Below are 23,882 nucleotides of genomic sequence, written 5' to 3' on the forward strand. Positions count from 1 at the left end.
TCTTCCTATTCCCGCTTCCACCAGCTGGCTCAGTACGAAAAGCTGAAAAACAAATTGTAAATTGTGACTAGTAGCAAGCAATAGTGCTGCAGGTCTGAGGCTGAAGCAGGGCAGAAGATAAACTTGACCAGAAATGCAGGAAATAGGCAGGGAAATAGGGGAGTAGGACTGGGATGCAGAGAGATGCTCAGTTAACCAAAAAGTATGGTAAGATGGTCCATGGAAGACAGACAGAGCTGTGAGTATGGGAGAGAAAAGCAAAGGTTTGTAGGCATTTATCAATTAAAACAAAATCTTTTCAAGTCTAGTCATTTGGTCCAGCAGAGAAGTGTTCGTTCCCCTTGCAGTGAAGCTACAGTGACCTCTAGTGTCTCTAAACACCTATTCCTTCATAAATCAAAGGTGGAAAAGACAGAGTTTAAAAAAGAAGTAAGAACTAGAAAGTCCTTTGCTATCCCAGGGAAGTGAACGGCTCATGCATGTACTGATGGGAAGAATAAGCACTAAGATCTTACAGCTGACCTTCCAGAAGGCAAACAAATAGAGAAAAGTCACTTGCTTTTTTCCCACAGGTGCCAGTTGTAATGAATCTCCACTAAAAGATGCTTCAAACCTTCAGTGTTGTCGATATGAATACATTCCACAACTAGCAACCTGCAAGAATAGGTCCAAAGAGATTACCATTGCCAGGGAAGATTGTAATAGGAAGCAAATATGTATATAAACTAACTAGGATAAACTATCAGTCATGTAAGGTACAAGAAATGATGGACAGACACACATCTAAAGGAATATGGAGATGACTGGAGACAGCTGTGGTTCTCTCAGATCCTTGTCTTTAGGTCTGATTCAGGAACTTGTACAATTTCATTTTCCTGATTCTTTCTCATGCTTTTGTCTTTTGGACCAACATTCAACTTAAGGTTCAGGAGTACTTACGTGATATGTGGGATATGTGAATTTCCAATGGCCATTAACAGGTTTACATTAATTCAAGGGATTTCCTTTGGATATCTTGTAAAAAGAGAGGAGAAAGGGACAAAGAGAAAAATATAACAGGCTAGGTCCTGCAAGCGGTGAAGGATTTTTGGCATGGCTCTGGACAGTGCCAATCCAACCATCATTAAATCAGAGTAAAGGGCCCTAAAGGCTTCAGTGGCCACTGATTCAAGTGCAGAATGCCCAAGGATGCTTGAAAGGGCATAAGATTATCTCCACTCTGTCTCTTTAATACCCTCTCCACCACTATTGCAACAGAGAATCAAGAGCCAGGAACTATATAACCTATAAGGAAAGGGACTTTCACTGTGGGAAAAAGCCTGGTCAGGATGCCCCCAAAATTTCTGATGCAGTTATTCCTTCATGATCTGTTATTTATCAGATCTAGAAAAGCCCCATGGCAGAGTGCTCTCAAGGACAGCAGCTTTCTTCTCCCAAGCATGAATTCCCCACTGCTGCAAGTCATACGATTTATGCCTACGCTGAGTAAGGCCCAGTGACTTCAGGAACATTTCCCACCAGTCTCAAAATAGGAACAGGGATCCAAGCAAAGAACTGCTATAACCAGTGTCTTTGGAGAAACTCTCAAGATGCAAAACAGAGTTTCCAAACCACGCTTCCTTCAGGGGCTGCGTTTCTCTTCACAATGCAGCATCCTCTGCATGGACCCTTGGCATGCCATTACATTGCCATTGCTACAAAGCAGATTTTTTTTTTTATAAAGTATGAGATCTGCATTTTAAATTAGTATTTTCATTCTCAGTGTTGCACTTTTGAAAAATGTTTCTAGTACAGATGAAGTATCTACTGTTCCTTTCACCATTGCCTCATTGCTTTGATTTGGAGAACTAAAGATATTCAGGTTAAGTAGACATTGTGTACCATTCAGCTTTTGTAAATGAAATAGCCACGTGTACAAATCATTTAAAGGCAGCCATTGCTTTCATTAGTACAAATTAATTGACAGAACATGTGTGCTTTTTTGTTTTAATTTTTGTTTTGGAGTTAATGGGGTTATAAAAAATATGGTCCATACTGATCATTTTTATGGCTATTTTATCAATTTTCCTTTCATTTTAATTAGTGCAAGAGGAACAGAGCTGTCCAGAAACTTTTTTATTCTAAGATTTGTCAACAAAAATATAATTTGATTTCATGCTTCAATAGGAAATACAATTTGAGCCATAAGAGGGGTTAAAAAAAGCACAGGGGATGCACGCCTAGGAATAATATCTATAATAAGAAGTCCATTTTGATTCTGTTGCTCATGCTGTGTAGTATGACAATGCAATAATGTGGTTAATAAATATTTTACAGCTTATATTCTCATTAAGTTATACAATGCAAAAGATTCCTGAGCTGAAATGTAATTCAGTCTTGAAAAGTAATTTTTATTGAAAATTAAATTTTAGAACTCACTTTTCTTTCAAATAGTAGGTTCTGTGGGTCTTTTGTATTGCATATGCAACAGCACACAGTACTGCAGGTGTGGGTAACAATTTGCAATGGAAATAGATAATATTTCCAGCACCATCATGTGTTTGTTTCAACAATTGCTTACTTTGGGCAAGGGAAGAAGGCGATTGCATTCAGAAATTATAGCAAAGGTATTCTTTCAAGTGATTCAACATGCCATATAGAAATACATTTATCTAATAATCTTTCTATTGATGTGCTCATTTTTTAGCATTCTTGAAAATTACCTCATTATAAGCTTCCCAGCCTGTGCTTTGCCTGCTACAAGCTGCATGCTTTCTGCTCTCAGTGATGTTTGTATTCAGAATGAAATGCTATGCTATGCTATGCTATGCTATGCATGGACAAAGATATCTGATTATCTCAACTTTTCACAGCCGCAGAAGTTTATAACTACGTTCCATTTCATGTAATTACAGATTAAGACTGTATTTTCAGAGTGCAGTAGGTTAAATATGTTAAGAACCACATAGTCCATGTTAGTATTAGTTAATTAGCTGCAGAATTCATTTCTGTTGAAAACATCTTATGGGCATGCTGAAGTTAAATGCAAAGACTTTGAGAGTACTAGGAAGTCTCTTAACTTCAGTTACAATTATAATGTGCAGGTAGACAGGTTTTGCTATAGGTTTTTTAAAAGCACCCCCAAAGCGTATGCCGGGGCAGTAAGACTGCAAGACCCAGTAACATCATACCATGAGCGGCTACTGCGTTGCTCCCATCATCTCTCCCCTTGCAAGAACAGGACCACTGACCAAGACAACCATTCCCTTGTACAGGCAATTGAACTTAACCTTGTAGATAAAACAAGGTTTCCAAACTTTCGTATCAGACTTGCTTTCTGTTTCCCCCTTGTGCCTTCTGCTACAGGAAGAGACAAACAAAGGCAAAAATGTTAAATAGTGAAAAAGCATAGGCAAATAGTCATGGTGACCACAGGATGTTCATCAGATATGTTTGAACATGAACAAAGGTAATTTAAGCACTGGGAAGCAGAAAATCTACATATCCCACATTTAGCTGACTGGAGGGGAGGGTTATAAGCACAGGAGGGAAAAAAATCAGCTTACAATTGGCCAACTATAAGACCACAGGGCCACCATTGATCCAGCAGTCACAGTCATGAGCTTGGCTGTGCTCTTGTACCTCTCCTAAAGCGCTTGTCCTATACCACCTGCAGGTAGTCAGCTCCCAGCTTAATCTCCAGCAATGACTTTAGTGAGCACACAGCGTATCATTACATTTCCATTAATTGGTCATCACGCTGTTTCTTGGATGTTTTGTTAATTTTGGTTTCGTCTTGTCCAAGTAAGTGCTGTAACAAGGAATTCTGGATATGTGTGATCACTAACAATGCGTATGAAATGTTGGAAGTGCCACATTTTTAAAAAGCATGACTATACTAACAGTATTTTTGCCTGCTTAAAAACAAAAAACACTACATGGCATGCAGTAATAATAGAATACATTTTGTTCTTGTTTATCCAAAGACATGGCCAGAAATGCACTGAGCTGGGCTGACTAAGATGAAAATAAACCTATTTAAAAGTCAAGGAATAAAAAAAAATCTTAGATATTAATCTGTAACAATTGCGTGAAATCTGTTTGTCTTTGTTAATTTGAATTTCCTTTACAAGTTTATTCTGTACTGTAAAATAGACTGCCGCTGATAATGCCTCTGTCAAAAAACAATCACATCAAATCCATTTCACTCCCAAATGAAATATATTCAATGAAAATAAAAACGCGTCAGAAACAGATTCATACTATTGAGAATTTTTAGAAATTATTTCCTAATATCATATGGTAGAAAAAAAAAGGAGTGGAGGAACCATGAAATAAAATACATTTCTCTTCTTCACAGTCAAAAGCTAAGTTTTAAGGAGCGGGTCCGGATGGCCAGCCCACGAGGTCAAAGTATAAAGAACAGGCAGTCTTCAGTTGGAGATCGCCGGTCACCAAGTGCCGACATTGCCACCGAGGGCAGCCCAACCAAAGTCCAGAAGAGCTGGAGCTTCAACGACCGAACCCGCTTCAGGCCCTCGCTGCGGCTGAAGAGCTCGCAGCCCAAACCCGTGGTCGACGGTAGGAGTTTTTCACGCCTCGTTTGCCACTGCGCGCTGCTGCCAGCCTGCTCACGCTCTTGCACACCCGCACTGCGAACGCGATATAAGAATCGTTATATCGGGGCAGAGATACTAGAAAGCTACAGCCTGCTTCAACGAGCATGCCGACGGGATTTTTTTTTAATAAGAAATCTTGTGTCAGTGGTGCTTAGGGAGCAACTGGTGGAAAAGGGGGTCACTACGGAAAATCGCAGGTGGACTAAATGCATCCTCCGGGTTTGGCTGCAGCAGCCCCTCTCCCACCTCTGGGTGCAGCTGCTGCCCAAACCCGCTGCCTCTCGCTGGTGGGCCACGCACCACGGCCAGCGCTGCTCTGCCTGCGGCTTTGCCAGCCCAGAGCACAGCTTGTAGGGCACCGGCCCCCCAGGCAGAGGAGCTTGCTGAGGAGCTGGGAGATGCCCTCTTACCTCCACTGGGAGTACAGCCACCTGCCACCAACAGATACACTACTGGGCACTTTAAGTTTTACGGGGTTGTACCAGGTTGGGTAAGGCACGTGGCTCTAGCAAACAAAACCAGTGTTATTGCTTCTATGTATTGCTTTCTAAAGGGTATTTTAGATGTGGGAAGGATTCCTAGCATGTGAAGAAGCAGATCTTGGTGCAAATGGCTCGCTGACCCCGCAGCAGGCAGGAACATAGCCTTTCCCACACGCTGCCTCCCCACGAGAATGGATGCTGCCCCTCTCCTCTCTCCATTCGCCAGCTAAGGTCCTCTCTGGCATTAAACTAGCCAGTGTTCAGGCAAAGATCTTCATCCGCAAAAGCTTGCCAAAACAGAGACAGTGACTGCCCCTAACCAGGGAGCACTGAAGCTGGTGAGAGCAGCTCCCAACAGGCAGGAGCCGAGAGCACCAGGCGAGCCCAGCCCCTGCAAGGGACGGGTCCTGCACTGGAAGGTGCACTCACACAGCTCTGGGGGTACCGCTGCCCCAGTGGATTTGGATTTGGGTTTCGCCATTCGCATTTTTCCGAACTTACGAACGTTTTGTTCTTTCTTGTGGGACTCCCAGGTAGAAAATAAGGGAAACAAACTGATCGGCCACAACAGGAGGCAGTGACCCTCACTTTATGGGAAAGGTACAACGTAAATCATTTGATCCAAGTAAAGAGATATAACTTTAAACTCTTTCTACGATGGCAATCGTACCACATCCAACAACTGTGGTAAAACTAATGAGGCCGAAGTGCGATTTTGGTGTCTGCTTCCTTTTTAAGAACACATATTATCACAGACATGTAGGTTGCAAAATACCCATTGAACTGAAATGCCCCATCCCTCAGCTGAGGATGTCCTACGCAACACATCTCTTCAGGAAAAGGCTGGGTAAATAAACATTTCCTGGAGGGCAGACAAGACAAACCAACAGTGTTTACTAAGGTCATCGTTCCAGGCTAGCCCTCCCCCACGGAGACCTCTCAGATGCATAAATCCTGAATTTGGCTGCGTTACAGTGAGCTGCTGGGGTGTACCAGCCACCAGGCTGCTATCCAGGTTGCTCACAGCTCCTCGCTGCATTCTGGGGCACGGGCCCTGGCTCACGTCCCGCGGCAGCTGCGGCACAGGGGCTGTGTGACGCCGGCCTGGGTCTCACGCTGACGTGGAGCTGGGACAAGGCCACTGGCTCCACGTCGGGAAGTGAGAAATGCTCTAGGTACCGGAGGGGTTGAAGCTACCCTGTCTAAATTTAGGCTTCCTACATAATCACTTACATAGTGAGAATACCTCGCCAAAACCACGCCAGAAGTGATTTTATAGGTTAAACCCCCATAACTCGCACTGTGCCTGGAAATGAGCACGCTCCCGGGGTATCAGTGGACCACTTCTGCTCCAGCCCCACAGCCTGCACCTCGCTCAAGCACCCGTTCAGTTTTTCATCAGCCCATTTGTCACAGAAACATTTCCTCAGTGTGTCCTCTGTTTTGTCCTGTATGTATTGTCGTTACTAGCAATGATCTGCACGAGAAGATCACGTTCCCTCTTATTGTCTCCCTTTCATGGAAAAGGTGGCATAAACGGCACCTTGGGTATTTCTGTAGGTAAAAGATAATAACAGCAACAGAGCGTTCATTCCTGTGCGTAAACCCTTAAAGATCTTCCCGCTCCTCAGGGCAAGCACAGCCTGTTTCCTTGTCAGCGGTTTCCAGCTACCAGTCCACCCTTATGAACTGGGGCCAACAGATATGACCAATTTCTCATCTGCGGCAGGAGGAACAGCTTCCATTGTGACCAGCTTTTAGGCAAATGCCAAGTTTCCACTCTGGGACCTGGTCCAGCTAGTTCTAGAACTGGAATCAGCAGGGAGATGTCCAGTGTGCTGAGAGACAGCTCCCTGGTACCTTCCCCAGTCCATTGCAGGAAAAGTCAGGCGCTACTAACCTTGGTTTCTTTGGTTTTTTGGTGTGTTACCAATTTCATAGTTTGATATGCTTTCTGAATTTGACAGCTCAATGAAAAGGATCTGGAGATCATGTATTTAGTTTAGAATATCTTGTATTTTTCACTGGATGAAAATTCAGTATTTGCAGCATTTTATTAATATCTCTCAGTTGTCAGGTCCTCCAGTTTCCTCCTTGAGGCATACTCCAGCCAAAGGATTAATTATTTTGGTGTGCTGATATTCCAGCCAAACTAGAAGCCGTCCCTTTCTACATGAAAGTTTGAGCACAAAACAATACCCTTGAAAATCTGGTCCTTCTGGCGATTCTTACATCTCCATAGCATGTTTGGGGGGGAGAAGAAATGACACTTGCAATAGACCTTTTGGACAGAGACAACATAGTACTGGGTACCCAGTAGAGTGTCAAAATTTTGCATCAGTGATCTAATGAAAAAATAAAACCTCTTGCTATGAAATTCCCCTTCCAAAAGAAAAGACACTCGTATTTGCTTGATTTTTCCTTCACCCTATGGCATTTGGGGTTGTAAATATTCTTCCATTAGCACAGGCAGAGGAGGAACTACCTCATTGCGAAGGTCAGGTGCACTGAAGTCTGTGTAAAAATAAAGCAAAGAAGTAAATATATAAGTAGAGGGTTCAGAAAGGAAGAGAAATTGTTAGCGTAGATTTCCTAGGAAAAGGATGACCTAAGGCAGATAGTCAACACAGCAACTTTGCAGGGCTGACCGAGTTCTCATAAAAGACGTGGTTAGAATCTGGGCCAAAATGGTCAGGAAGAGACTGCTGGAAAAACTAAACATTAGCAATTAGACGCTGGCCTGTAAAGGGAGGTTCTAATCCAGACAGGAGCTTATGGAGGCAGCTAAGAGTCTAACAAGATTGAAAATGTAGTAGCCTTGCTCTTAGGCTACCCAGTAACAAAAGCTTACTAACGCTCCCTTGCTGCATACTAAAACCACAGAAGGAAGGTTTCTGGGCAGTAAGCAAAACACTTAAGCTGGCCACAGGTATCTCCCAAAAGGATTTTGGCATAGCAGCCTTAGAACAGTATGACCAAAACTGTTGCACAAATGCCTTTATTTATGGGTAGCAACAGTCCTCTGAAACTGCCTATAAACCATTTATTGCTGTTGCCAAAGCGGGCCTGGCAACAGCAGCAATTATTTCAGCTACATATGTGCATTTGCAAATGGAATCCAAACCTGAGAGAGCTTTGATGGCTGGAGAGAGCTCTGGTGGCGTGGCTGCAGACACTCTCTGGAGCATTTAACAACAGTGCAGGGAAGCAAAATTAAAAACCAAGAGTTATGTAATCTGATTTAAAATACGTGTCCAGTCTCTGGTGAAACAACTGCCAGAACTCTTGTTGAAGAGGAGACCCTGCACAAATTAATGAAGGTGCCAGGATGCTGTATTTCCAATCCCTGTTATCAGTTTAAAAGGGAATTATCAGGACCAAGCAGATCAAAGGGAAATCTTCACCACACAAGGACAGTAAATAGTGAATGTAAAGCACAGTAAAAGCACTAGTAAAAGCACACACTTAAGAGGTTACAAGAATTGTATAGGGTAATGCAAGAGCCTCTCCCGAAGGGATGCCACGTCACACGGGTGAAGGTCCTGCCTGACCTCGGAGCTGCATGCAGCCACCGCCATACCCGTACGCCGAGCGAGCCAGGAGCCACTTCTGGCCCCAAGGCCTCCTCATGCAGTATGGCTTGTGTCCCTGCACCAAAAACCGGGAAACCACAGCCAAGCTGCCCATGGGGAACGGCCCCCAGCACGTGAGAATACCCACTGGCAGCGGCCAAACCCGTGCCAGAGTCTGTGCAAGCAATTAAATAGTACAGGTGATCTCACGCCATTGCTTCAGGCGCTGTGCCTGTGCCTCGTTGTAGTTAGCATAGGTCCAGCCACAGAAACTCACCTCACAAAATCTCTCCTTTCCTCTTTTCTGAGGAAGAGAACCTTTTCTGCTTAAATTGTGCTCCGGTCTTGCACAGCCACAGCTAAAGTAATGAACGGATATTATGTTGTGCATGCAGTTCTCAGTGAGGGACAAAAACGCCCCATTATACTTGTTTTCTACCATCCCATGCTTCTAAGCCTCTGCATGAGTTATTGTGCTTGTACTGTAACCAAGAGACATTGTGTGGCTTTTTGAATAAAACATCAAAAGTGTTCAGCACTGGAGATATTACAAACATATTTCATTTGATTAATTAAAAAGAACTCTCCAAGGAAATACTTGATTTCTTGCACCATCCCTGAACATTATACACTCACACGACCTCTAGCCTTTCATTCCCTACAGAGTACTTGCACAAAATCCTCAGGGTAGAGTATATTATAATAACCACGGAAAGAATGCAATTGTGCATTTCAGCCCCCATGCCCTCAGTTACTACCATGTAATTTATGTATTGCAAAAATGACAGGTTTTCCTTTCAGTAGCACAAACATCTTGACTTTGTATGAGGTTGACTTGATGTGGCAAAGGTCCTTAGTTTGGTTGCTTTTACATCTCGGTTAGCTTAAATGTGCTGATTCAAAATGAAGCTGCATGATGTCAAAAGAAAGCTGCTCAATTTATATAAACCCCGTATGATGTGACGAAATGACATTTTATTAGCAATATATCAATCTGTGCTAGACAGGAGATTTATTTTCTTATGATTGTTTAACTCCATGATAGATCTCTCATTTATTACCGTTGTCACTGTAATTAATTAGGAAGATCTTGTAAAAATAATCTGGCATTCTGATCTGAGCTCCAAGCCATTTTTTCATTTTGTGTAAATAAGTACAGGCTATTGGTTTTGAGGCATTATGTTAGTTTATTCCAACTAAGGTCCTGTCCATATGAGTCCATAATTTAGTCTCTCTCTTTATGATACGTCTTGAGGAATGTGCTGTGCACCGTTGCTCGCTGGACTGAGCGCTTACTCGGTGCTCACGGGGGACTGATTAGCCAGCTCAGTTCTGTGAAGGACAGCAGCAGACCACCCCACAGAAGTATGATTTGCATGGATTTCAGATAACCTCATGTGCAGTGAAGAGTAAACAAATGAGTTAAGAAGTCATTTTGAGAGGATGCTCATAAAACTTCCCAACCACCATGTAACCCACTTGCACCAAATCTGAAACATGTGAGGAATGTTTTCATTTTTAACAAACATTGTTGGGGAAATCCTTCATGGCTTTTTAAAATACAGGACTGTCCTGTGGCTACCTGAATCTAAAGCTGCAGTCCTCCTCTCTTCCTTTGCCCACAGCTACCACCTCCTTCAAACAACAGGACCTGGAAATCTCCCCGGGTGTAGGACCTCTGTAGGCCTTATGGAATATCAGGCATCGTATCAACTGGTGTGTGCTACAAGGTCTTGCAGAGAGACAGTCAATTAGGCATGACATTTAGCTCATTAGCCCACAGTTTTAGATCTTATCATATATATCTGCAATTTCTTTTACAGTTTTATCTTCTTGTAAGCGGTGTATATAAAATAAGAGAGATGTGTATCTAAAAATACACTAAAATCATACCTTTAGAGTCACCTACCACTTTTCTTTCTTACTCTTCTCATATGGCCATCTAACCTTGCTGTGAATGTGCCACTATTTATAAGATCAGCCATTTTAACTGCACAATTATTGTGCGCATAATGAATTGTTTTTAGAAAGTCTCCTGGTTCTCCATATCATCACTCAAAATGAAAAGGACTCCTTTTTAATTAAGTAGTGGGAGCTGTTCCATGAAATATTGCCAGTGCAGAAAATTTTTGAGAAGTTAAATAATGACGAAAGATAATGGAGAGTTGTTAGCAGGGAATGCTAGAATTTTAGATTTTTGGAACTTGCCTGCATTATATGATAACTGATATAAATTAGGTTTCTGACCTTAAAAAATTGTATTTACAAAGAAAGGAGACTAGATAATTATACTCAGAACATGTAAAAAACTTTCCACCAATCCTATCTTCCATTTTGGCCAAATCAGAGCTTTTTTAGAAATTCTTTCACATCTAAAATGTCATTAGGGATAGTCTTTATGATATTCTGCTTCACACTGCCCTGCAGCTACCAAATTCCAGTTCTGATGTCCTCTTCTCTTCCCCATCTGGAAAGCTTTGCCTTTTTCAGGAGAAAGGCCAGGGAGAAAGGCGAGGCTATGGATCCAGCACTACTGCACTCCGCATAGGTACTGCCTGCGGGGTAGAGGCTCAGGTCGTGCAGAAGGGAAAGGCAGCTCCTACAAGCTGGTGCAGAAGTGCTCCTCCTTCCAGGAGGCACCAGTTTCCTTCCTTTCCTGAGAAACTACTTTCCAGCATGGAAATGGCAACCATTTCATAAAAGCTCCCCGTAAACAATGTTCTCAAATGTTGTCATCCTTATTCCCTCTTTCTTAATTTTGCCACTCGAATACTGTTGGGTACTACCAGGGATTTTTGGGTCATTTTCTAGGCAAATATTAAGCATCTAACGTGAAGACCACATCATGGAAATTTACTAGTCCTGCCTCCTACCTTCTTCCATGATTAGAAGAAAGCCTTTTCTTTTTTTTTTTCAGGGATCAAGGAAACAAATACCTGATTCCCTCCCTTGGGCCTCCTTTTTCTGGCCTCTGCTCTGGAAAGCATGTTAACAGGGGCTGCTGCCTTTCCCTCTTTGGGGGAGCTTTGGGTGTTCTTATCATTAAGCATGTGATTAAGTTCCATCCCAATTAGTGTTGCTTTTTTCAGTTGATTTTTCCTATGGAGCTTAGCAAGCAATCACGGTGAAACGATTTATGTGAACTCTTTCCTGAAAAAGAGTCAGCTTGTTGATGGTTTAAAGCAAAGGAAAATTTGAAAGCAAATCATTTCTAGAGGTAGTGAAGAGAATTTGTATTCATGGTTCAACAAACAGGAAAATAATGAGAGCTTGTGAATAGGTGAGAAATTTCATGAAACAAATTTAAACAAAGGCACTAGGCTGAGACATTACATTTTGATAAAGGGAAATTGCAGGAGTTGTATGAAGATAAACCATGCAGATGTTTGTACTTAGAATAATTTTTGAGGGAAAAACATAACTGAGATATTGTGTAACATTCCGTGCATTATGACATTTGTGGAAATACTATAAAATACATACAGGATATCTCCTTTTTTTAGGGAATATAGGCTAAATCCCTAACTTCCCACAGCAAATGCTCAGGGTGAAGAAAGGTACTTCAAAGGCAGCGTGAAGCTGAGTGAATACACCTATCTTGTGGGCATCCTAGGCATTACCTACAGTAGCGTAACAGAGGCTCTACATTGCTTTCAAAAGGGGCTGAAAGAGCAGAGTAATGAGAGTATTAAGCTGCCAGCATTGCTCCTTGAACAAGAAGGATGACCTGAGTTCAGCAGCCATTTAACGCTAAAGCAGCTGCCTGGGCACCCCTGCTGCAGCAGACCTATGCGCCCGCACCTCCCATAGGGCATGCACAGTGTGTGACGGGACAATCTGTCCTCCAAAAGCTTTGAATTTATGTATAACTTTACTTGCCCAGAAATTAGATGCACTGAATTCTCCACTCATTTTCTTTCTGACCGTTCACACAGAAAATGAGCTTGGAGATGAGTGTGCCACGCTGGGGTGCCCTGCACTGCTGCCCTGGGCAGCCAGAGCAGCTCTGCGCTCGGATGAGGCTGCTGAGCAGGATGGAAAGCAGGCTGTGGAGCTGCGTTACGAATTGCTTGGACTTCAATTCCCAAGTTGAACTCTGGATTTTGAATGATAGTTACAAACTATGGCTTGATGTAACTCAGCACCTGTGAAAATTAGTCCACCATCCATTTTTCACCTTGAGTCATGCATTACAATGAAAATCAATCAGACTTTTTTTCCAAATCTGTGCTTTTTTTACCAAGTAGACACAACACTGTGCTGTGACATGAATAATTGAGAGTCATTTGCAGACTATCAACTTCAGGCACCTATTTAGGTTTTGCCGTGTCTAAAAGGTAGGTACTCAGCCTCAGCAGAATGATTTAGATCACCCACATGAAGAGCCCTAACTACCTCCTACGCAGTCAGAGTAAGATCTAAGTGCTTCTGAAAGCTTCCAAAAAACAAGTCAAAGGGTCCATGTTGGGATCACCGTACTGCTGACTACACTACGAGCACTTCCATAGGAATATTCATGGTGTCGACACATGCACTTATTAACACTGCATTGTTGTTGCTAGCATATGGCAGTTCCCAGAAAACATTAAAAAGTACAAAATCTTTTCAATTCTGTTCGATAGGCACATAATTACTTGAATGTTACTGACACTGAAAGCGTGGAGCTATGAGGCTGATCCGAGTAGTGTCACAGTTTTCCTGACGCCAAAGCATGTTATTAAACAACAGAAAACACTTCTAAGAAAGGACGCATGATATTTACAGAAATAATAAATCAAGCCTTGTGCATAACTTCTGCACAGAGCAATATGAAATGCAACTACAAACTCGTAAATTTTTTGTTGGTGACATATAATGTTTCAGAACAGTGTAATTTTTAGCCCATTCATTTGGAGTGATCATAAATGACTGGAGTTTGCATGAAGAATGCATAAATATTGTGACAAACGGGGAAATATCAAGACAATTTTAATGACTTGTGCATGCCTCTTCTATTTCTTGGTAATTGCTGATTTGCTGTGTGATTAAATCAAAGACTGCTCTTCAGGAAGAAAGAGGAAGAAATTAAAGTGGCAAACAGAAGACTTTAGCCCAAAATAAATAATGTCAAAGATTGTAAGATAATGGCAGATGCCTCATCAGTTGTGAAATAAACACTTTCCAGATTGACATTTAGGATCAAAACACATCCTGGATTGTAAAGATGCTGGTATTAGAGAAGAGGAATTGTTTCTGGGTTGTCAGACTGGCTGACATCCCTTCTTAGGGAGACTTGCAGGGCTATGTCTAAATCTGTATTAAGAGACGCTTTGGCCATGGTCACAACAGGATTCCTGAGCTGCCCAAGCGACAGACTTGACAGGCCTGTTCAGCTGGTGGTAGAGGCTCCCAGAGAGAAAGAAGGACCAGTGCTAACTCTAGGAAGGCCTGGCAGAGTGGCCAGGTTCATGCAGAGCAGCTGTTGCCTAAGGTTGCCTGTGGAGCCCGCTTGGACCACGCGCAGCCACCCCTATGGAGAGCAGGAGATGCAGCTGAGGGGTGTGGGGAAGGATGAAGAAGCAGATGCCCGCAGGGATAGGCATGAGCTGGCACTGGAGGGTCTACCTGCCCCATTAACGATGGGGAGGGCTCTCTCTGGGAACAGGCAGCAGCATGGAGCGGGGCTCATCGGAGGCCGTAGCTTAGCCCTGTCTGGGAACTGGCAGGGATTGTAACAGCTGGAGCTGCTGAAGCAGCCAAACTGACCCCAACACAGCCCTGACCTCGAGGATGAACTCGACAGGGACAGAAGCGATACAAATACATCTCACCTCGTAACTATGTCGTACACAACATGAGCTTCCACTGGAAAAATTCATCAGAATGTGAACTCTGATTTCAGTGGGGTTTTAAGCTGGAATTTTTTTTTTCCAAATTGTTACTCTGCATTTCCCAAACTTTTTCCCAAGACTGCTCAGTATTATAAAGCAACATGAATGTTTCCCATATGAATCAAACAAAGTTTATAGCTTTTCACAAGTTTTATTGACATGTGGTACCAAGTGCTTGCCATAATGAAGGAAATTCATGTCAGTGGGAATATTAGAAAGAAAAAAAAAGAAGGTGATTTATTAGGAGCATGTCATGGTTTAACCCCAGCTGGCAACTAAGTCCCACACAACCACTCGCTCACTCCCGCCACAGTGGGATGGGGGAGAGAATCACAAGAGTAAAAGCAAGAAAACTCGTGGGTTGAGATAAAGACAGTTTAATAGGGAAAGCAAAACCCGCACACACAAGCAAAGCAAAGCAAGGAATTCATTCACTCCTTCCCATGGGCAGGCAGGTGTTCAGCCATCTCCAGGAAAGCAGGGCTCCATCACACGTAATGGTTACTTGGGAAGACAAACGCCATCACTCTGAACGTCACCTCTTCCTTCTTCTTGCCCCAGCTTTCTATGCTGAGCATGACGCCATATGGTATGGAATATCCCTTTGGTCAGTTGGGGTCAGCTGTCCCAGCTGTGTCCCCTCCCAGCTTCTTGTGCACCCCCAGCCTACTCGCTGGTGGGGTGGGGTGAGAAGCAGAAGAGGCCTTGACTGTGTGTAAGCACTGCTCAGCAGTAACGAAAACATCCCTGTGTTATCAACACTGTTTTCAGCACAAGTCCAAAACATAGCCCCATACTAGCTACTGTGGAGAAAATTATCCCAGCCAAAACCAGCACAAAGCAGTATCTCTTCTTAAAGCTGGCTTAAATTTATAAGAATTTTCCAGCATCTGTCTAAAGATTTTGCTGATTTTTGTATCCACATGTGAGCAACATGGAATACTATAATTGCACCACGCTGTTCTCAAAATGGTTCTGGAAAGATACACTGTGTTAAGGAAGCCCTTTTATTAATGATACTGTACTTGGCAAAGGACCCAGGAACCGTATCAGTGAGGCAACCATTTAGAAACATGTTTATTTTAAACTTTCAAGTTGGAGTCTCCTGTTTCACCAGGGTTACATGGTTGTAGCTCTTGTGACCTTAGCAGAATTATTCCTAATTTACACCAGCATATCTGAGTAGATTCAAACCTTAGAGAGCCACTGGCAAGCCCAGTAGCATAAAAAGCTCTGGCTTTGGTATGGTACTTAGAAACGAGCTGGGAGATTTCAGCACTGGGAGAAGTAACTGGAGAGGCTGATCAGACATGACACCTGGAAAGTTAGTGTCACGGAATACTTAGCACCTTTGGAGATAAGAGTTTTAGGTAGTTTATATACCTATCAAACTAATTACATAGTTTATTTTAGCTAATTACATTTTTGGGCAGGGATCCAAATCTTAGTTATGCAGGACAGGTGGAGAGACTTATCTATTTTAGCTGTAAGATAAGCCGAGTCAGTAGCAAGGCTTGTGGAAGGGGAGATTTCAAAGTTTTGTATGAAAATTTCACTTTTACAGTGTTCAACTGAAACTTTTTTAAGGTTGCATTTAATTGTTTCATGTGTACTTGAAGACATTATTAACTTGGCTATAAACCATCTTTCTTTCTGTATTAAGTTGATCTGTCAAAAATAAAACCTCCTGCTCTTCAAAGATACAGTAGACGTTCCTCATGGATGTACCAGTTCAGCAACAGTCAAAAAAGAAGATATTCTTGAGGGTAATGAACTAGCCAGAGTCATCAAAATAAATTACTATGGCCAAATATTAAATCTGTGAAGACAACAACGCAGCAATACCAGTTTCTGAAGATGTAGCCTAGTACGATGCTGTTTATTCTAAGATAGCATTCCTATTAGATTTAAAAGGTACTATGAAATTTCCAGGTAATTCTGACTGACAAAGAATATTTTTCATCTTTAATTTACAGTCTTTGTGAAAAAGGAATTTGCAAAAAATGTCCTGCAATCATTTGTGTCGGTGCTTCAAATTTGCTTATAATAGAAGGCCCTGCAATGGTTTACTTCCAGTGTTTCAGGATGACTAAGCCTATGTTTTAAATAACAGCATGAATGTAGGTAGGGACATAGAACTGGGAGGAAATGTCCTCCGTTACTGAGGGTGACTGAATCCCATTCTTTTTTCTCTATTTCATATGTCACTATTTCATTTTACACTCTCTTCTTTATGAAGCAGAGACATTTACATGTTGAAATACACTCATCCCGAGTGAAATTCTTCACCTGGGCACTTGGACTTTATGCAGGTGAAGAGAGATGGTTTGGAAGGGAAAAACACCCACTCTCAAGACAGGTTTCCGGTATTTCATATATGAGACATATATGACACAGGGCCATCCACGGACCCTGCCCTCCTTGCTCCGTTCCCACTCCAGCACATTTTAAGTTTGTAAAACTTCTTGGTCATGCATCGGTCCCTGTTTTCTTGTGTATTGAGGTACACTGGGCACTTCTGAGATTTCTAGTTAATTCTCAAATGGTAACTGCAGAAGCGGTGTTAGAAAAGGGTAGAGGATCCATTTTTTTCAGGCAAATAAATACAGTAACTTGGCTTAAGCTCTTATTGCAAAGGAAGGCTGCAATATCTATATGGCTCTGAGGTGTAAGGTGGCAATTGATCCATCATGGATGTCATTCTCTATGCATTTCTGGCAAAAAGGTACTTTGTTTGTTTTCACCAATAATAAAGCGCTGGATCATTCCACAGCCTCCTTAGTAAATGAAACGGATCTTCTCCTTTGTCTTCAATGTCAGGTTGATCCACAGTGGTAAAAAAATAACAATTTAACGTAACTTCGGCATCTTTTGATTCTGCCATTACATCTGTTAGCTCACCACTCTCCCTTAAGACAGAGAATGTGATCAAAACCAGCGAGATAGCAGGAATAGACATACTGGTACTAAACTATTAATTTGTTTGAAAAATAACAGGGCTTTCTTCCTCTCTAACTTCTACTGTTTACACTGGGGACTACCCAGGCCTTTTATGACACAAGCGCAGACACAGACAAGTGCATCATATAGTTTGTAAACTGATGAAGCTCTGTCTTATTTGATTTGTAGTCCTTATTTTTCCAGAACCACTGTGCAGACGGTTAGAAAACACTAAGGAAGAGATTTTTAAATGCTGCTGGCTTAGTCTGCTCTTCTATTTTGCAGCTGACACCAGTCTTGGAACAGATGATGTTTACGATGATAAAGGGTGCCAGTGTGATGTGTCAGTAGAAGATCTCACCCCTGCTCTTAAAACTGTCATCAGAGCAATCAGGTGAGTAAAAAATACTGAATGAATAAATATGTGAGATTTCTCTAATTAAGATACTAATTAACTGCATGTCAATTAATAAAATGGTAGTTAGTTGAACTTATTACATGGTTGTGTTTTTTACATGACTACGGCTAATATCGTTTATTTATGCTTCTTTTTCATCAGTATTTTATTTATAAGTCAAAATATTTTATCTGTTCTGTTATCAGCTTTTCAAGGTCTAAAAATGTTACATGATTTGATTCAGAAAAGAGAGTAATGAATGCTGGTTTCCACTATATTTCCTGTAATCCAAATTACTGTAATCCAGTTTGATGTAGTTTTACTGAATGTATATCACCTTGCCTGGAAAAGTTATTTCCTTTAAAAGTTTAAGTTTTTATTGCATTTCTGTATTCCTGAAACTGTCTGTCATACGGCTTTTATTTCAACTTTCTTCTGGTAACAGCAGAATAATTACATTCATTCAACTGTGCAAAGCCTTGCCTGCCACTATCCATTGAACTAAATATAACCCCAATAATTTAAAACTAATAGTCTCCTTCTTTTCCAAGAAAGTAGCAAACTGCATTGAAACTTATAAAATTACCTGTATTGAAAGCTTAAACTTAGCATTCACCCTCCTGAGACTGCCAAGGCTCTTCACCTTCCTGAATATTTTGAAGTGCAAATCCTGACAGGCAAAATCCCCACCATGAAGAGTGCATCGACAAGCAAGGAAAGAGCTGAAGCATTCCCTCTCCGCGGACAGCAAACCCGAGGTTATTGCAGGGCTCAGCCCACTGGCTCTGCACCACAGTCGCATCGGTGCCCGGCACCCTTCCTGCAGGCAGGCAGGCAGGCAGGCAGGCAGCAGCCACAGCGGATTTCTGCAAAACCCTACGGAAAGATGATGTTTTCCTGCAGGGAGACTCTCGCCCGAGTTTTCTCAGCACTACGGGAAGAAAGAACTCAAGCTCTTTATCAAACAATTTCATACAGTGATAACCGATGGGCTACTTGTATTTCCTTCCCTTTTTTCCACTGATTGCCAATGAAGACAGATAGCTAGTAAGGCTGTTTCTAATACTTTCCTACTAGCACAGACAGCTCGACAGATCACTTGCAGACGTCTGTTCCAACCATTTTTCCAACCTGCCTGGAAATGACCTCACAGATACCAGGTCTGTCAGATACCAGGTCTGTGTCCACGGCCACTGCAACTGGCAACTCAAATGTCACCACCAAGAACCATCTCTTGCCAGCAATGTTTCAGCAGGTGACAGAAATCCTTCTACACAGTGGACACCCACCTACAAGGCAGGCCTATTCCTTCAAATGGAAAATGCTCAAATTAGGAACAATCAACATAGTCCATTGGCTCTGGTGCCAAAGATCCTTGTCTGTGATGTTGCATTTTAAACAGACTGGTTGACTCTTGGCTCCAAGTGTACCTTGCCACCGTACTGGCAAGTGATACCACCAGTCATCCCATTCTTAATACCGTCCAAATTCCTTAAGATCAACTTGATATTTTAATACTAAATTCATGGAGCTTGTTTTCAAAGGCACCACTGGATTGTTCAACGTATCACCTGCATCTTTGCTTGGTTCACTTGGTAATTATCAGCTCAAAGGGAAAGTAACCAAATGTGAAGGACGTAGTTGGCAAACTTTCTCCACAGTGCCATCCACAGAAATATTCTAATAAGAAGAGCAAAGATGCAACAATTTGATTGTTTCAGACATGCACTATTTAACTGATAAAAGTCAACTTTTTAGATGACCTCCAACTTTTTCTCTGCACACTTGGCTTACCAAAAACCAACTCATTTCACCACTGAGGCTGAGAGTAAGAATCCTGCATCTCCACTTGCTATCAATTAGCCACGAATCTCTCCCATCTCTCCCTGCAAATGTTAGCGTTTCACTAGATTACAAGCGGCACATACATCTTGCTTCAGAAACATACCTTTGTTTGAGATCTGTAAAGCAGTAATATGCCATGATCTTCAGACTTCTGTTAAATGCTATACCTTAATATCTCAAAATCAAGAGCCTGATAATTCAGCTTGTCACGTAGCTGATACTCCTCTTTCTGATTATTCAGGGTGTCTGTTACCTGACTACACTGGGATCTATGCAAACATCTGAAGAAGGATCTGAGACACTATATAGTAACTGTAGAATTTCAAGATGATAATGTCTGCCTATATGGAAACTTTGTGCCTCATTTTGAAGTTTGTTTTTAGCAACGGCTTTGAATTGCAAAGGCAATGGGGGAGGGTGGAGGCTGTTTTTCCTTTCTTGCTGGTATACAGGAGCAGATGAAGGCAGAAGGTACTTGAATAGCTTCATGAGGCACTATTCAAAAGACCCCAAACGTTAAGCACAAACAGTTGAATCTATTCTGACTACATCACCTCGAAAAACCGCAGTAAGGGAGAGCAATTATTTTTTCCTCCTTAGAGCTGGGTACAAATTGTTTTACAATGATACAAATGGTCCTTTTGTTTTGAGGAAAAAATGAAATTAGCAAACTTAATTCATGCCTGTGTGTTTATAGAGGTAGGGCCTCTCAGTTTTAGAATCAGAAAGAACTGGGGGTTTTTTCTGTGAAAGGAGTCTAGAATATGCTGGTTACTGCTGGTTAGACAGCCTTGAAATAGCAAAAGACAAAAAACTGGTTTATTTATAATCTTTCATTTTGGTAATTTCAAAGTGTACTGCTTCAGTTTTGACCTTGCTTACTTACATTTTTCCCAGGACTACTTTATTCTTCAAAACAACTTCGTGATTTTAAACAAACAAACCCCCAAACTTTCATTTTGAAATGGTCAAAACAGGAGATGGAGAAAATAGTCCTTTCCTGGAAAAGTTCTTAACATATTGGTCCTTTCCAAAAATAGGACTCCCAACCAGTCCTACTAAAGACCCACTGGGCAGACCTGTCCAGTAACATGTCAAGCTGTCAGCCTCCTCTCGAAGCCCCCCAAGCTGAGTCTTCCACAGTCTTCCACATCTCTTGTGCTGCCCTCTCCATCCCCCTTACTACTAACTCTCTGTCAGGGAAGATCAAGTGAGGCAGTAGGGAAAGAAAGGAGAAATTGCTCAATGCATTTGCACGATGTTGGGTGAGTAGGGAACAGACGGGTGGCGTGGTGAAACGCGGCATGCTCCACAGCGTGCCTTGGGCCAGGCCAGCATCAGTCCTGCTCCTCCGCAGCCTCCGACTGGGATCAAAGCAGTGCACAAAGCAGTTCTTGCTAGCGGTACACTGAGCCTGTGTGCCAGCAGGGTTTGTAGCACTACTCAATCAGCCCTAGTCTTGTCGTGAACAAAATGCCATTAATATCCTTCAGAGTTCCTGGAGACTAACAAAAAACATTGCATTTTCCAGCTCTCTCTGTTAGTTCACAATGATGAATGTATATAAGAGAGACTAAAAAGAAGATGAGGATACCTTGCTTCCATATATTGCGATATCTCTGATCATTTTTCATAGCAAGAGGCACTAAATTCTGTAATACTCTCCACAATGGAACTGATGGAATTATTTTACTATTTATGGAATACAAAATTAGATTTGAGAAGCCTAAATAAATATGCAATAGGAAATAACTGCAATGGCAGGAAGATGAACTTGCTGACCTTAGAGGTCTTTTCTCTCTTTAACTCTAGTGATTGCATAGATATATTTTCATTTGTTGTTAATAAGGAATAATAATAAATAATGTAGCTAAACATAATGAAATTTGAGAATTCTTGAGCTGATAAGCTGTATAGTTGAATAGTCATACATATTTAATAGCCAAAGAAGGAAAATATAATTTACCATTTATGCTCAGTCTTCAAAATGTTTCTGCTACACCTATAAAGTGTATTTTTAGCAGCCATTATTAATTTGTTCAATGGTGGTGTTTCAGAATCCTCTATTTCTTTTAAATCCCAACACATTGTGTATTTTCTGCCCAGATGGCCTTCAGAGACTAGGCAAGGCTCTTAGATGTGTCTTTGGCTACGACAGCACTGTGCTCGGGAGAAAACAATGTCTCTGGCTCCTAGGGGATGGTTAGTCCAGGTCAGGACCCGAGAGAGGAGGCAACATTGACCCACTCACCCCACACGTAGTGGAACTACCTCTCGGCCACCTTTGTTGGCTTCTCTATTGGATCCTGATCTCTTCTGCACGTTGCAGTTTACCAGGCAGAAGGGTTATTTGGCAAGCTAAGGGCAGAGAAACAGAGGAACCAGCACAACTAGATCTGTGTGCACCTGCTTTCCTGATGCAGTGAGTGAGCAAACCACCTGTGGGCATCTCATCTAGCTATGGGCAAAACAACCTACCTGGCTTTTAATCTTTAAGGCAGGAACCATGTGTGAGTTCACCTGAATCCTAGTAGAATGAAGCTCCATTTCTTCCTGAGATAGCAACAAGACTGACAAGATACAGGTTTAAAAAAATAACATGAGTACAACAGGGCTGCACGGAGGATCAAAGAAGGTCTGACTCAGTGCCAGTCTCAGTAAAGTGCAATAATGACAAGCAAAATAGCTTTTAATTACTGGAAGGGGCAACATGAATGGAAATTAAAATGCAACAAATGCCAGGAAAGCGATGCAACCTGCACATTCAGAAAACTGTAATTCTAGCTCTGTGCTGATCCTGCATTTGACAAGAGTTAAATGAAGTGGATGCTGCTTTTGGCTGCTAGGGGTCAATAAGACAAAAGTTGGTATTTGACCCGTAACTTTCTACAAATTACCAGGCCATGTAAAGATCAGTGGGACCTATGGTTTAGACATTAACTATAGACAAAGCACTTTGATATATTGGTCTAATTCAACACAAAAGATTTTTTTTCTGCTCTCCTCTGGGTGCATCATTGAAATAGCCTGCTTCTTATGGCTAATTCTCACCAGAAAAGTGTCACGCTTGTGACTCGAGTATGTTTACAACCGTGTATCGTCTATCACATTAGATTTGAGTTTTAAAATACCACCTCGCTACACGGCATATGGCGATTTAAAAATACAAATAACGTTTTAAAAACTCATGGGGACTACACTCTTTGTTCCTTTGGGTTACTTCTTACTTCCAGTTCCTGCTCTTTGGTCAGCACTAGCAGTTTGGCGACTCAGTTCAGTTTCTGACGAGTCTTGTTTGCCCCCGTGTGGTATGACTCGAAAAGACAGCCCGAGCTGTGCTTGCTGTTTGCCCTGTCCCTCCTCTTCGTGTTAAGGGCCGGTGCTTCAGCTACTTGGGGTATGAATCACTGTGGGCTCATTCTCCCTTTTTTGTACAGGTGGGTTACCCACCTGTGCCCGCATCACTGAACCCTTCGTTTTTATCACGCAGGAACACACCAGAACAGGCAACTCTTTATTCTAGAAGCACAAATGAAGGAAGCTCAAAGGGTTTTGCGTCCACAATTCAACTACTACTTTTGAACATGCTCTATACGGTTGTAATACTCTCAGGATGGGTGTTCAAGCCTATCAAGTTCAATTACATAGTTATTTCAAGACATAGAAAGAGCATTGAACTTTTAAAATTGACAGTAAATAACTACGGAGACTCAACTAAATTTAATAACTGCAAAGCAGTTGCTAGGCTCCATCACTGAAAGAATCTAGGTTTTCTGTTTCTTAATTAACTTTCAGGCTCTTAAAATGCCAGTCTTTTATAACCGTTCTTTTTTTTTGCACAGTTCTTGTAAAATTTTATATATTCAAAGCAAAATTTTATATATTCGAAGCATGTCCAAAGAAGGGCAACGAAGCTGGTGAAGGGTCTGGAGCAGAAGTCTCATGAGGAGCGGCTGAGGGAGCTGGGACTGTTTAGCCTGGAGAAAAGGAGGCTGAGGGGAGACCTCATCGCTCTCTACAACTACCTGAAAGGAGGTTGTAGAGAGGTGGGGGTCGGTCTCTTCTCCCAGGTAACAAGTGATAGGACAAGAGCAAATGGCCTCAAGTTGCGCCAGGGGAGGTTTACACTGGATATTAGGAAATTTTACTTCACTGAAAGGGTTATCAAGCATTGGAAC

At 42.0% G+C, this 23,882-nt stretch overlaps 1 protein-coding gene across 2 annotated transcripts in view; it reads left to right on the forward strand.

Moving 5' to 3' along the window:
- KCNQ5 (potassium voltage-gated channel subfamily Q member 5) overlaps positions 1–23,882 on the forward strand; it is a 301,419-nt gene that overhangs the window by 269,184 nt on the left and 8,353 nt on the right. For both annotated transcript variants that reach the window (XM_075498199.1, XM_075498198.1), the window contains exons 10-11: positions 4,340–4,560; positions 17,748–17,856. In XM_075498199.1, the coding sequence (XP_075354314.1) occupies positions 4,340–4,560; positions 17,748–17,856 (330 nt within the window). The remainder of the gene's footprint in view (positions 1–4,339; positions 4,561–17,747; positions 17,857–23,882) is intronic.

The sequence above is a fragment of the Mycteria americana genome, chromosome 3 (genome assembly GCF_035582795.1).
Source record: "Mycteria americana isolate JAX WOST 10 ecotype Jacksonville Zoo and Gardens chromosome 3, USCA_MyAme_1.0, whole genome shotgun sequence".
Taxonomy (NCBI): domain Eukaryota; kingdom Metazoa; phylum Chordata; class Aves; order Ciconiiformes; family Ciconiidae; genus Mycteria; species Mycteria americana.